The 14702-nt window shown below is 37.9% G+C and overlaps 1 protein-coding gene across 1 annotated transcript; it reads left to right on the top strand.

Annotated features, from left to right (window-relative positions):
• Window positions 1-2803: 2803 nt before the first annotated feature.
• Window positions 2804-14460, top strand: LOC111337377 (b(0,+)-type amino acid transporter 1). The gene is made up of 10 exons (XM_022943661.2): window positions 2804-3544; window positions 5564-5689; window positions 6566-6665; window positions 6777-6821; window positions 7681-7804; window positions 8671-8774; window positions 9035-9131; window positions 10039-10194; window positions 10359-10536; window positions 11305-14460. The coding sequence occupies exons 1-10, from the start codon at window positions 2995-2997 to the stop codon at window positions 11379-11381; spliced, it is 1557 nt and encodes a 518-aa protein (XP_022799396.1). The 5' UTR covers window positions 2804-2994; the 3' UTR covers window positions 11382-14460.
• The last annotated feature ends 242 nt before the right edge of the window (window positions 14461-14702 follow it).

Genomic DNA, 14702 nt, shown 5'->3' with positions numbered 1-14702 from the left:
GACATTAAAGTTTCAATCGAAGACAACGGTTTGTGCACTTGTTGTGAGATGAATTGGAAGTTGTTATTTTGAGACTTTTCCAGTTAAGCCTTTTGCTTTGTTATTCCTTGCCTTTTGCGCCTAAATGTTGTTCTGGTAGGTTTATATTTTTTTGGCTCAGTTCGCGGATTTCCTTATTATCGTGTTAGACATTTTAATCACTTGTTATGGTTGAGAATAATTAGTTTCATAGGTGGTCGTGTTTGCGTTAGTAAAGCTGACCTTGATTTCTACCCACACTGAAGTTCCTGTTTGCGTGCGCGATTCCTGTGCACAGCTGTTAGCGTTCAATTGCTTCCTTGGCGCTCGACGAGTACTTCGGTGAGGGCCACCCAGTTTCCCCCTTTTTGCAAAATAAACGGATAAACTATAGAAACTCTCACGGTCAGCTAACCCAAACATGTCTACGGTTTTCGTACTTAATACGTTGGTACTTCTCGCTAGAGCAGAGAGAAAGGAAGCGTCGCTGTAGCAGAAGTCAACTCTTTTGAAGGAGAATTAAAAAGAAAGTACAGAGTCCTAGTACGTACCTCTGGTTAATTTGCCTAAGCGAGTTGTACAAGCCCCAACACACGAGTGTGTATTACAAACCCGGCCTACAGACTCACATAGTCACTTGTTGTATTCATCTTCGCACCCATCGCATGTCAAGAATTCCATTCCCTTTTCTCAGTTTCTAAGACTTCGTCGTTTATGTAGTGCTGACTGATTTTTTTCCACAAATCAGATTCAATGTGCCAGTTTTTTCAAAAAACATTTCTGTGGTTCAAGCGGGTCACCACCGCGCCCAACTTATTGATCGACAGTCAGCTAAAGAAACTGTGGTACTGCGTCGGTAGGGGTAACAAAGTAATTTGGTTATATCAACTAAGTTGAAATTGTAAATTGGATACCGTAAAGAGTTAAACTGAAGCTGACGTATAGGTTGTTGAGTGAAACCCACAAACCGTGCATTGCACGAAAACTAGAAGAATTCCTAAAGTTTTCCCCCTGTGACGACTGAGAAATGATCCAGTGTATTCAGTGAACACAAAAGTGAAGCGTTTTTGTTAAGTGAGACCTATTTGGAGCACGCAGTTTCATTTTTAATCGACGCAACATTGTTCACTTCTGAGCCGTTGATTACAAGCTTAGAGCCGAACATTACCCTGAAACCGGTATACGATAGTTTACTGAGACTCTTGTGAGAGTTGACCTGTGTTTCCTGTAACAAAGGTGCTTGTTGTGTCCGTTTTACCCTCTCAATCCGAGGAGTGATCAAAAAAGAAATTCTCCTTTTTACATCGATACAGTCATTCAAAACAGACAGCTGCGAGAGTTGATATATAGATCTTGGGAGCGATATATTCAATGGAGATGTGAGCAGTGTATAGTTTATTTTTGAAAGTTGACAAGTTAGGAAAGATGTGGACTTGGGTCAAAGCCTGTTTAACGTAGAAAGAATTATTATGAGGTGGTAAGCTCAAAGATTATACTATCCATTGGAAAAGGCCAGTCAATCTGTTCTATTTTGGGGCTAACAATTAACTAATATTTTTTTTCTAGAACCGGGCAGTCGGACATCCCAAGGGCGTAGCAAATATTTTTTCAATGGGGGAGGGGTCACAACATTTCACCCCTAGTTACCCACTCGATTGTCATGTCGACATCCACACTGTGGAGTTATATTTCTACCATCTAAATCATAAGGTCATAAGGTTTCTATGTTGATAACTGACTGAAAAACCATTTCACAAAAAAGTGGTGTCAGAGGTACTCCAGCCTCCCTCCCCCAGCCCCCCTCCCCCAGCCCTCTCATCCCAGCCCTCTCCCCCCAGCCCCCTCCCCCAGCCCCCCTCCCCCCCATCCCCTTCCACCAACAATCTGAGCCCCTGCACCTCGCATTCCCGAGCAGGTGCTAACGAAACTCCGTTGGTGTTCTTTCAAAGCAAGTTTCATTTTGAAGTCTTAGGGCTGTTTAAAAGTTGTGATCGTTTGAAAAATGAGCAAACCTCTGCGAGAAAACGTTGTTCACCAATGTGATGGGCGACGGCCATGGGTAGAGTTGCATTTGATTACAACGTTTACATTAACAAGAATAAAAAATTTTCATTTGTGACGCGGCTGAAGTTCTTGACAGGTACGCTCGAGGGCAAAGCCTTTCCAGTTGGTTTTGATATTGCCATGCCAGCTGATCTTATATTACATTGTTAAACGTGGATACCTGCTATTTTCTTGTTTTGTTTAAGTTTTACAATGTCTCTAATTTTCGTTAATTTCCAATATTGATCCAGAAATATTCCCCGGCTAAGCTTGACTTTTTTTATCATCTGTTTTCATAGGTGTCATAGATGAATAATAACATTTTGAACTCTTAAGATACTAAAAATCTCAAATTCTTGCTTAACACTACACCAACTGGGTTCAAAGTTCGCGATTGGGTCCTTCACACATTTACTATCTTTCGCCCACTGTTTTGTATCGAGGCAGGTGACCGTTATGAAACACTGGGTTAATATCAGTATTCGCTGATCAATTTGAACGAAATATATTTTATTTACGAGTAATTTCATTAAAAAAAATTTTCGTTTTCATTTCTTCACTCGATCGCACAATCTTTATTACCCATTGGTGTCTTGGTTTATTGTATTCCTGACCTTCTAATGACATGAAATATTAAAAACCCGGACCCAGCTTTATTGACTTGTTATCAGCTGGATGAAGGCTTTGTTAACCGCACCACGTGCTACGCTCGTGTTTGCCATGACTTACGCAATACTTTTTGGCGCCAATCTGTTTTAAATTTGATCATTCATCACAGTGTCTTTGTTCTTTTAACCAATCACCATCACTGTTTTGCTATTGAACCTGAAAAAGCGCGCTTTCGCTGCTTCATTCATTGTTTTGTGTTTTGAATCGCACGCTAGCGAGGAAAGAAGGAAAGAAGTCGATCTTACTCTTCTTATATTTTTCACCATGCCCCCTGTTCCTGTTGTCAATTCTGATATTGGGGAGAAGCTTGCCAACGAATCGACGTCGAGCGAGAGCTTAGACCAGTCGAATTCCCTCGATAAGACAAGAGAGCCTTTCTTGGAAGAAGAGAAAGGCGAACAGAGAGTCGTACTGAAGAAGAATGTCTCGCTTATCAATGGCGTGGGCCTTATTGTAGGCACGGTGATCGGTTCTGGTATTTTTGTTTCGCCGACAAGTATCCTTGAGGAAACAAATTCGATCGGTGCTGCTCTCTTGATCTGGCTCGGATGTGGTTTGATCGCGTTGTTCGGAAGCTTGTGCTACGCCGAGTTGGGAACTTGTATAAAGAAATCTGGCGGTGAATATTCCTATCTTATGGAGGCATTTGGAAAAATCCCTGCTTACTTGTTCGCCTGGACCTCTGTGTTAATCATACGGCCGGCATCGGGAGCCATAATCGCTCTAACCTTCGCTGAATACGTCTCGAAGCCATTCTATCCAGATTGTGAACCCCCGGCGTACCTTATGAAGCTTTTGGCGTGTTCTTGTCTTGGTAAGATTTAAAACGCTTCATTTTTCTGAACATCAGTTCAGTTCACCTAGTTTGAAATCTTTTCTTTCAAGTTGCTCGCCAAGAATCAAACAGCATGGTGCTTCCATTCGTAAAATTAGTCGTGTCCATTTCAGCCCACATCAACCTTTTGGTTGCCACTTCAACCTGGTTCTACGTGTCCTGTTTTGGCGGGATTTCATATTTTGTAAGCGTAGTTAGAAATTTGTTTACATCTTCATGAAGTTAGTTAATACTGGTATAAAGCTTTACACCTGTAAACTTAAGCATTTGAGTTTAGTCTTTCATCGCCAGAACATGATCGATCGTTCCTTCAGAAATCCTTGTGAAGGTCCCTTGCTAGCGCACGTGCTCGAACTTTTCATTTTCTATATCATCGTGGCAATCGAATATCGCCAATCAAACTTTTGTCGCTTGACCTCGCAGGGAGAATATGGGATTAGATAAAGTGAATTCTGTCCTAAATTCCCAAAAGAACTACAGTCATGTTTTGCCACAATTGTAAACCTAAATCAAAGGCTATGGATCACGGGAGGACATTGCATCATCCATGTTTAGTAATTTGATATTCATTTATTTCAAATGTAAACTCTAAATTGAGTCGTCAGGGACATTCTCGAGTTGGTAGTGAATCGTTGTGAGCAACAGGAACTTAGCTCAGAGAAATTTTGAGATCGATCTTTGAAAATTTTAATTAGACTCCAATTTACGATTCAATCTCCAAGATGAATTGTTACAGTACTGAATAACGTAAAACCGCAAGTTCAATATCGCTCAAGAATTTATTTTACTATTCCTGATATTAGACACCACGATAGAAATTATACCGCAATTGGATACTTTGAAATTTGATTAACTAAACTAAAAGGTGTTATTTCTATTTTTCAAATATCAGTGCGCTGTACAATGCAATTTACAATGTTAAGTTCTCAACAGGGGTGTGCTCAAGGTCTTACCAGGAAACTAAAAGTATATCAAGACTAACAAATTTCCTAAGGGTCCCTTAGATACCCCATACATAAGAAGTGCTAATTATGGGAAAATATTATTGCCTTTATTTAATTTATTGCCAATTGTTAATTGATACTGCCCAGGGTGTTAAAATGAAGAATACTATAAAGAAAGGGGAGTGATTCAAAAAATTGTTAGAGCTAAAGGAGTAAAGTGATTTATGAAAAGCCACAAAGATTAAAGAAAGAAATTTATTGCTAATCTATAGCTTTAGCAAGGGTTGAAAACATGTGTTGCTGATTTTTTTTCCAGGCTTTTTTCAGTTGCTGAAATTGGCAAGAAAATGCCATTATGATATTAATGTTAGTATTTCTGGGTAATATATTTTGCTCATGGTTTAATGCCTTGACATTCTTGAAGCATGATGCATCTTAATTAAACAAAAAGCTCCTTGAACTCAAGGGAAAAGTAATCAAAGTCCATAAAAAAAAGTGTGGTTAGGAAAATGCATATACAGTACAGGCTAGCTTACAGAAGTCCATCAACAAAGCTTAAAGGGAAACCTAAAATCTTAAGAATGAGAATGAAGCAGACATCATGTAGTTCTCAAGATGTGCAAATTAAATGGCAGTATTCTTTCAGTTCTAATATCCTCTTAGTATAAATGGGTTTTTGTTATCTTTCGGTAAAATTATGAAGAAGAATGATAAGGTTTTGGTAGCCTGCACATACATACTCGCAGATAGTCGATAATTAACCAGAATTTGATTAAGGTAGATAAATCACCTTGGCAAATTGTGATAAGGTACTGCGGCATACATATTCTGCCTTTATCAATTTTCTGTTAATCATAGGCCAGGTGTCTCACTTCCCTGCTGACAGAGCACATCAGCTTCAAATTAATTTGTGGCTAACAAGCAATATAGATATACCAAAAGAATTGAAAGTGCACTAAAAAAAAATTGAAATAGTTCAGTTGTGTACTCATATTTGCAGTTGAATTTTTTGTTTTTTATTGAATTTAATATTTTCCTGTTTTTCTGGTTGTAGTGATCCTCTTGGTTATAAACTGCTGGAGTGTGAAGTGGGCTGTAAGAATACAAGACATCTTCACCTATGCCAAGCTTCTTTGTATCATAATGATCACTGTCATTGGTTTTGTGGAACTAGGAAAAGGTTTGTCTGAAGCCGGAGGTTTCACCTCTTGTCTAGATCTGATAATGCTAGCCAAAGTCACCTATTGGCATAGTTAGCGAACCCCCTTTTTTTTTTTTTAAGGGGGGGGATTTTTTTTTATATATATAGTCAGAATTATACAAACCTAGGTGAAAACATGGTAAGTTATGTTGCATAAATCTTTTTGAACATTACACACTTCCTTGCAGCTTGAACACAGGAGCCAGAGCAGTGATATAAGCCACGTTATGATAAGGGTGCACTCTAAATTCATAAAGTTTCCCCCCTCCTTTTGTAAATATCCTTTGTCATCTCCTGCTTTTGTGAGGTCTCAATTCATTTCACCCCCAATACAAATTGATTGATCTAAAGTGCCTCAATTTCAAAAAAAACTCCTAGACATGAACTATCACAAAATTTGTAACCAGCTGTGCAGGCACACATTGTGTAGATAGAATCTTATCCACATCCAATTGTATTTCAAACACATGCATGCACATGCAAACAAAATTGGTGTGCCAAATTAGAAAACATTGCTGTTCAGGTCCCAGTGTGCTAAAACTGAGTGGGAAATTAAAATATCTTTCAAGGAAATATTTTTAAACCCAGCTTTTATTCCAAAAAAGTGACCAAGACAAGTAATGAAAATAAATAAAATTGTAAATTAGGGGACTGTTTTTAGATCCAATACCAATTCTCCAAACTCACTTCATGTGAATTGCATGGCAGAAGTAAGGAGTAGTACTAGTGAGATCACTGGAGTGAAAGGGCTAAAACCTTTTTCCCTTGAATTACTTTCATAGGACAAACTGATTACATGTTCTTGAGACATCATCATGTTGAAATTTATAACTTTTATTTATGGTTTTTATCTAGGAAAGACAGAGAGCTTTAAAAACAGCTTTGAAGGCTCCACTTCAAATATTGGAAAGATTGGTATGGCTTTCTACTTGGGTCTGTGGGCATACGATGGATGGTGAGTGAAAATGCCTTTTTGTCATATTAGAAATTTTAACTTGTGTGATTATACTACAACTTATATTTAGTGGTCTGGAATTAATTTTCATGAAATTTCTTTTATTAAAAGGAACAATCTCAACTACTGTACAGAGGAAATGAAACACCCAGAAAAGTAAGTGCTCGTAGAATGTTTCTAAGTGGATAATTACACTTTCAATGTTACTGCTAGCCTGGTATAGCTTTAGCACCAATTTTTGCTCCTAGTTTGAAGATTTGTTTTAATTCAAAAGCAATCTATTAAAATGAGATGCAGATAGAAAAGCCTTCAGAAACTAACATCCAGTATGTAAGAAGTTGTAAACATATTTGTTGGCTTTCATGCCATGTTTATCAACATCTGACAGTGCTGTGACAGCCTTGTGACATTTTGATGCTTTAATTCAATATTTTATGCTCTAGGGGTTGGTACACAAAAAGGCTCTTTCATTGATTGAGTAGTGGGTTTTATTACTGGGTTCCTACCTACATTTTCAATCTTATCACACCCATATACACCTAACTGATATAACATTGTCATAGAAAAAAGCAAAAATAAAAAAAGGGAAAATGCATATAGGGATTAATTTGCTACTTATTTGCACTTAAAACTACTGGTTGGCTATATGCCAGCAACTAAACAGATTTTCTACTGAAAAATTCTTTCAAACTTCTCAAGGGTACCAGATGTTGTTTATAGATTTCAAGCAATTCCAAAAAATAGAAAAATATATGAATAAATGTCATAATGCTGTATGTCTATGCTACATGCTAATAAATTTGAATTTGACTTATTGTTTTTTTTCTTGCTTTTTTTTCTATGAATAATTTACTGCAGGTAGTGGTAGGCAAATCCCATATGATTTTTCTTGCTTTTTTTTCTATGAATAATTTACTGCAGGTAGTGGTAGGCAAATCCCATATGATTTTCATGAATATTAAGTGTACTCTATTAAACTGATTAAGTATGACATCATTTAAATGATACCTTTCAGGGATATGCCGAGGGCAATAATCATTGGTATCTCCCTCACCACTGTGTGTTACCTGTTGGTCAATGTGGCATATATTACAGTTCTGGGAGCATCTGGTATCCTAGCATCAAGTGCAGTGGCAGTGGTAAGTTTCATGTGTAGGAATTTTGATGTTGTGGATACAAGGGTTTTCATTTGAGACCAAAGACTGGATGTTAAATTTTCTCCTCTCAAAATTATCTGTTTCTTAATGGTCTAAAGTGTAGCAAAAAAGAGCAAACATATTGGTCTACACACCTCAATAGACAGAGGCTTGTTTTTGGGACCAGACGTACAGTTTATTAAATGTATATATCCTATGCACATAGACTATGGCATCAAAGGTTTTTGATGGATACAGAAAAACAACAGTCCAGTAATCAGGAATAAATTACAAACTCTAATCAAAACTGTCATAATGTGGTTGGGAGGGAAACTTAAACTCTCTAAGAAGCTAGGATTAAGCTTGTTGCTTGATTGCTAATAGCACATGTACAGATATACCAAAGCGGCAATAAACTGGCATGTAAGTAGTTTCACAATTAAATGTATCAGTGTGGTGCTTAGCCATTGGCTCTATATCTATGACTTGCATGACATGCATGCTGAACAAATTGCTCAATCTTATGGAAAGGACTAATATGTAAACTGCTCTTACACTGTCCCTCTCAGTTATCAATGTCTAGATTCATAGAATAGAGATTAATACTCACCATAGACACTTGCAATCACCAAGGTTAGCTTAAAAAAATTAAAGGGTAAGTTTCTAAAGAAACAGTGGTGCTAAGAGTGACTAGTGCCCAATCTCAGATGTATGGAGATCTCCTGACAATATCAGACATTAAAGTACCAACTAAAGAAGCTATTGATTGATAAACTCTTTCTCCTTTTCAGCACCTTAGGAAATATTATAAAGTCTAGTATGGAGAATGTACATACTGATGTTAGGGTGTTTCTATATCAATGTTATAGAGTATTGGGGACAGGTACCTTGGTCCAGTAAGTTGGATAATTCCTGTCTTTGTTGCATGCTCAACCTTTGGAGCAGTAAATGGGCTTCTTTTTACTAGTGGAAGGTGAGTTTCAGTAGTAATCACACCCCTTAATTACACTCCTTTTTTGATGACAGTTCTGTATTCACATTATATGTATTGTAATGAAATAACTGACATACTTGGTCAGAAATCTACTGCCTAATGAACCAGTAAACTCACTGAGTGATTTTGGAGGAGCAATAAGCTATTCTCCCTATTGGTTTAAATGATTGTGTAATAACCCCCTTGGAATGTGAGAATTCTCTTGATTTACTAAATACAAATGCTAATTTCTATTTCAGGCTGGTATTTGTAGCAGCACGAGATGGACTGATGCCTCCTCTTTTGGCCATGATTCATGTTAAAAGATTTACCCCTCTCCCATCTCTGTTTTTCACGGTAAAGGAATCAGCTACTTCATTTTCAAACACAGACCTCATCATGTATGAATTTAAGAAGTGTCCTGATTTCTGGACTTTTCATTTTCTAAAAACATCAGTAATTTGAAGGAGGGGGCGTTGGGACCTCTGGGAAACTGCAAAACCGGAGAAAAAAACCTCCAAAACCGAAAAACTGACAAAAAAAAGGCAGCAAAACCGAAAACCGCATGCAAACTTGACAAAACCACTACATTTTCATCTGTAAAGGGGTCAAAAAGGAAAAACCGAAAACCGCATCAGAGTTTTCGTGAAAACCGAAAACCAAATGCAAAAACATGTAAAATCCGCAAACTGCTCTGAACATCAAAACCGAAAAACCAACCTTTTTGGCCCAAAAACCGATCCAAAAAATAGTCAAAACCAAAAATCCCAAAGCCCCCCTCTTAAAGTAATACAAATTTTTGCTCTCCAGTCACTCATTGTAAAATTACCATCAGTTTTGCACTCCTAATGATTCATACCAACACCCTTTCCTGAGAATGTACAAAAATTAGGTTTCCCTAGGAGCCCCTTTACCTCCAAATGATTCATGGCTAAGAAAATAGTCCAAATTCTTATATTATTAGCTTGGGTAACTGAAGGTCTGTACTGTATAATTATGACAGACCAAGAAGAAAACAGGGATCATAGATTTTAAAATTTTGTATAAAACTTATGAGAACAAACAGCAGGAGGTTTTTTTTTTTTTAATTTTTGCCTCATTGAACTTTGATTCTTGCACAAGAAAAGAGACAAAATGTGAGCCTTTGAGAAAGAGGTGAGGAGGGGGCTGGTGGAAGAGAATTACCTGACGCTCTCTGCATTACCATGTCTCACAGACAAGTCAGATTGTTTTATGACTCAAGGTTTGCTTTTATTTTCACTAGACCCTCATCTCAGTGATCATGCTGATTCCAGAAGCTAGTAGTTTCACAAGTTTGGTGGATTTCTTCAGCTTTGCTGCCTGGTTATTTTATGGAGGAACATTTGCTGCTCTCCTCTGGTTGCGATACAAGAGACCAGACCTGAACAGGCCCTACAAGGTAAGGTCACATAATGATCCCTAGCTTTTTAACAGCATTGCTTAATGTCTTCCCCACACCCTTGATTCTGGTGCCAGCTCTCTGACTTGCAAGAACCCAGAAAATGGGCCTTTGAGAAGTAAAAGTCATAATTATTCAACAATTTTCTTTTTGTTTTTTCTCAGATTTTTACACTTGTACCCATTTTAATGCTGCTGGCCTCTGTGTACCTGGTAGTTGCTCCAATCACAACTGATCCTTGGGGATCGCTCATTGCTCTGGCAGTCGTTGTGGCTGGTCTCCCCTTCTATGTGCTGTTTATTGGCACTGATTATGCACCAAAATTTATCCTCAATTCTGCAGGTAAAGGCTTCATCTCCTTTGATGTAATCTCAAATTCTCATTGATTATAAGAGGGAACATGTAATGAGAATTTATAAATTGATATCTTGTGAGTGAAAGGGTTTAATGAGCTACAATCACAGATTGTGCATCGTGAAGAATTATACTGAACTTTTCTAGGCTGGTTGTTGGTAATCTACATTATTCTTATCAGTGTCTGGCCTATTCCCTGTCCTTATTTCTACTTTCCTTCCCTTTTTTTATAATGTTTTTGTACTCCACCAAGTTAAAAATGTTTTCATACTCCCATGTTGAAGGTAATTTTGAAAAACATCTAAAAAAAGTAAATTGACTCTTTCAGTCCCAAGATCTCATTAGAAATTCTCCTTACTGTCTGCCATACACATGACAGGACAGAAAATGCGTGTACTGTAAGTACCCTCCCATTGTCCCATACAAAGCCTTAGGAAATTTTTCGAAGGCTTTCTATGGGACAACGGGAGGTACTTACAGTGCACACGTTTTCCGTCCTGTCATGTTCTTATCATGTAAGTTTGGAGAATTTAGTATTGGATCAACTAAAAATTACCTTGATGATATTTTTGTCTATTCTCATCACTCGTCTGCTTGATATTGTATTGATCTTGTAAGGAGAATTTCTGTCTTGGTCACTTATCAGAGTGAAAGGGTTACAATAATGACTCCTTTTAGTGACAAAAGCTTTTAGGATTCATTTTCCCCTAGTGCTCATCTTTATTTACTAAATATGCTCCTACCCATTTTTTTCAGAGTCATTCACAGCTTGGTGCCAGCGAGTGGGAAACTTGGCCTTTGAGGATCCAGACACTCTTCCAGTAGAAGTTTGATTTGTAATTTCATTCAGTAATTATTGTTCTTTCTTTGGCATTGCTGAAATGCAGGTTAGCAAGTAAAAATGAGGTGAAAGGTTTTGTTCAATCTACAGTGCAGTGATTACTTGGCAATTCACAGAAAACCTGATGGCTTTATGGTTTGTGGGCTCATCTTCAGAGTGAAGGGTTTGAGTACTGCTTGGGTCATTGTAGTTTGTTGTCAGAAATGCCTAACGAAATCTCAACAGAACTCAAACCTGTTCATCCCCTGAGGAACAAAAGGCAACAATCCTTGTACTGTGACCTTGTTGTGGTCTTGCATGGATGTCTTGAGGATCCTGTCAGCTATGCTGGCACAGTTCTTGCCCTCTGGCAGATTTAGTCTAGCTGCACAGGTCCCAGGTGACTTGACAGACTAATACGGCCCCAATTCTTCTCAGGTTAAGAGTTAAGCATGTTGTTAACTACTCAATCTCTTAAAAACTATCCATTTACAGAGACAAATGTGGCCAAATAATGGTGGGAACTTGCCTTATACACTATTCCATTACGTCTCCCTGCCCACTTACTCAAGCTTAAGACTTGCCATTCAGCAATGCCATTCCTTATTTTCATAACCATTCCTCCAACTGTTTATAGAAATAGGCAAATGTAATTAACCACAATGATTATAGTCAACATTCGATTATCACTCACAAAGATGATTTAATTTCTACAGCAGAAAGTTGGCCTCATTGTGATAGCTACCGATACATGTGTTACAGTATTGAATAGAGTACCCGTTATAAGATTTGGAATTTCGCAAGTAACATTTTGACATACATATTCACAAGAAGTGTCCCTCAGAGAGAATTCTCCAGCTATTTTTTTATTTAATCATGGAACAATAGCACATTTTCCTGTTACTAAAAACTATTCTCCAGCTGCTACACTTCCTATCCTTTTCAACTTAACATCGGTACACATCAGAAGTTCTGACAAGGAGAAATCGTTTCACAATTGATTTCTTTAGTTACTTATCATTTCCTTTACTCTCGTTACCTTAAATGTGTAATTCAGGAGTGATATTATATGGAGAAATTAAATGCCTGCAATCGTTCTAACTGATCTGCTCAAAGTGTCCAGTAAAGAACTGTGGAAGATAATTTTGAAAACACAACTGCTCTTCTACCCGTTACAGATAGTGTCCAAAACTTTTGTTGAAAAAAGTGTTAATCTCTCTGAGAAATCTGAGAAACCTAAGGGTTGAAGAACTACCTCGTTGAAGAAAAGCCTCGTTGATCCCCAGCAGCTCCTCTACCTGTTAAAGATAATGTTAAATGGTTGATCATTTATTTAAAAAAAAAAAGTGTTATATCTAAGAAATCTAAGGGCTAGAGAACTGTGGAGGATAATTATGTAAAGCCTCATTGATCCAAAACTGCTCTTCTCGCCATTTACAGTTAGTGTTTAAGGTTGAAATTTCAGTGAAAAAACTAGACGCTCGAGGAGCGTTAACTCGGGCTTCGTTTATAGCCATGGCATTAACACATAACAGGAGTACAACTATAACACATAATTCGCACGACGAGATCTAAATTGTTGTACTTTTATTGACACAGTAACATCGTTATGTTCATGTGCATTATTCATATTGACAACTTTTTCTGGTAGATTGTAGTGTTCATCGTGTCTTCTAAACACATACACCTTCATGCGAAGAGCAAACCAACATTCACGATCGCTTGTACATCAATAATTCTGATTATGTACGAAACAGTACCAAATCGTACTTTACAAGTATTGAACCCAATAATAACCAATAACAGGAACAGGTTAACCTTACTATTCAAGTTGCTTTTCTCAGTATCCTTATCCAATTGGCTGTTGTTAGCGCCACCTTCAAAGTTGTGTTCACGAACATTTTTGATTTTTTCAGCAAGTGAGGTGTTCGTCTCAGCATCATAGTTTGTTGTTAAATCGGCCGTCACAGTTTTGCCAGTATTTTCGTACTTTGCACATTTGGCTAGCTTTCAAGCTTTTATGTTCCTGGACCGGCCCATTCCGAAAACAGTCGACATCATTTAGCGTGGGCCCACAACGAACAGCGTGTGCGTTTGCTTGAGGAATGAGCGAATAAGGCAGGAATCTTTGCAAGGTGGTCTTCAAAACACAGCATTCGGTTAATTTTGTTTACGAAGAGCGAGTACTCTCATCCCCAGTTTCCACGGTTTACGAAAGGAACGATTGGGACCATGACCCCTCCCCTTTGGCGACCGAGAACGGCTTGCATTTTAAGACTCGGGCTTTCCTACGGAAGCCTGAGTAAAAAGTGTTGTAACACGTTAAACCTTAAATGTCGAAGAAAGCTAGAGATATTCTACATGTATTACAAGAAAAACTTCATTACTCCTTGTGCAAAACACTCTTTAAAAGATGAAAAAGTATAAAAGTGAGAACACTGCTAACTTGATTGGTATCCGGTCAATTCGCCATCACTCGAAGTCAAATCGCCAGCGGTGGCGATTTGTCTTAAACGTTACGTGTAGCCTCTCGTGCGAAACTTGCATCAAATAAAAGGTAAGATGTAGTAGTACATTGCGAAAAGAGAAAGGGACTCTGAACTTAGGTGTGGCGTCTCAATAGTGGAGCGTTAAACGAAATATATCACGAAGATTATGATCAGTTTGCGAACGGCGAAACCAGAGTGATATTTGGCGAGTTTGTTGTGGTGGCGAATTAACCGTAAACCACTTGAAATTGTTCAAGTATGTATAGTATAGCTTTGTTCAGATAATTATATTAAGCTGCTGCCCAAATGATTACACTAGATAAGCTACAATCTGAAGAAAATCATTCTTATAAAGTAGTCGTTGGTAACAAGTAAGAGCTCATCTTGCTTTGTGGTAAAGCTGTTTATAGGATGAATGTGTATTAGTTAAAAATTCGTTTACCTGCCATATTAGTAGCGCAAGTGAAAAGATTTATCGAACAATCTTGTATAGTTAAGAGTTGTAAGGTATCCTTCGGGAGGATGTAAGTGTAAGTACTAAGCCGTCCTATGATTGTTATAATGTAAACGCTGTTAAAAATTAAACACGCTGTAAGATTGAAATTTTGTTTATGTTTTCTGGGGATTTGTTCGGGTTTCGATAACATCTCCGGACCTAAAGCAGTCAGGACAGCAACGCTGAGGAATAAAAATTTGATTAATGCTATTTTTAGCTACAATTTCGCTGGTGGTTGGATGAGTTTACCTCTTTACGGCGCCGCATCTCAACTTCAACAACGCATGTGAGCAGCGTTATTTTCCAAAAGAAAACTTAAATAATTTGTCTTCGGTGTTTCCGTTCTCAG

Source organism: Stylophora pistillata, chromosome 3, assembly GCF_964205215.1.
Source record: "Stylophora pistillata chromosome 3, jaStyPist1.2, whole genome shotgun sequence".
In the NCBI taxonomy this organism is placed as follows: domain Eukaryota; kingdom Metazoa; phylum Cnidaria; class Anthozoa; order Scleractinia; family Pocilloporidae; genus Stylophora; species Stylophora pistillata.
The sequence above is the reverse complement of the archived record's forward strand: the minus strand, read 5'-3'. Positions and strand labels throughout refer to the sequence as shown.

Excerpts from the sequence above, each read along its gene's own strand:
- LOC111337377 (XM_022943661.2), top strand. The coding sequence starts at position 2,995 with ATGCCCCCTGTTCCTGTTGTCAATTCTGATATTGGGGAGAAGCTTGCC. Across the intron at positions 3,545-5,563 it reads TTTGGCGTGTTCTTGTCTTG|TGATCCTCTTGGTTATAAAC; the intron begins GTAAGATTTAAA and ends TTCTGGTTGTAG. Across the intron at positions 8,775-9,034 it reads CTTCTTTTTACTAGTGGAAG|GCTGGTATTTGTAGCAGCAC; the intron begins GTGAGTTTCAGT and ends TTTCTATTTCAG.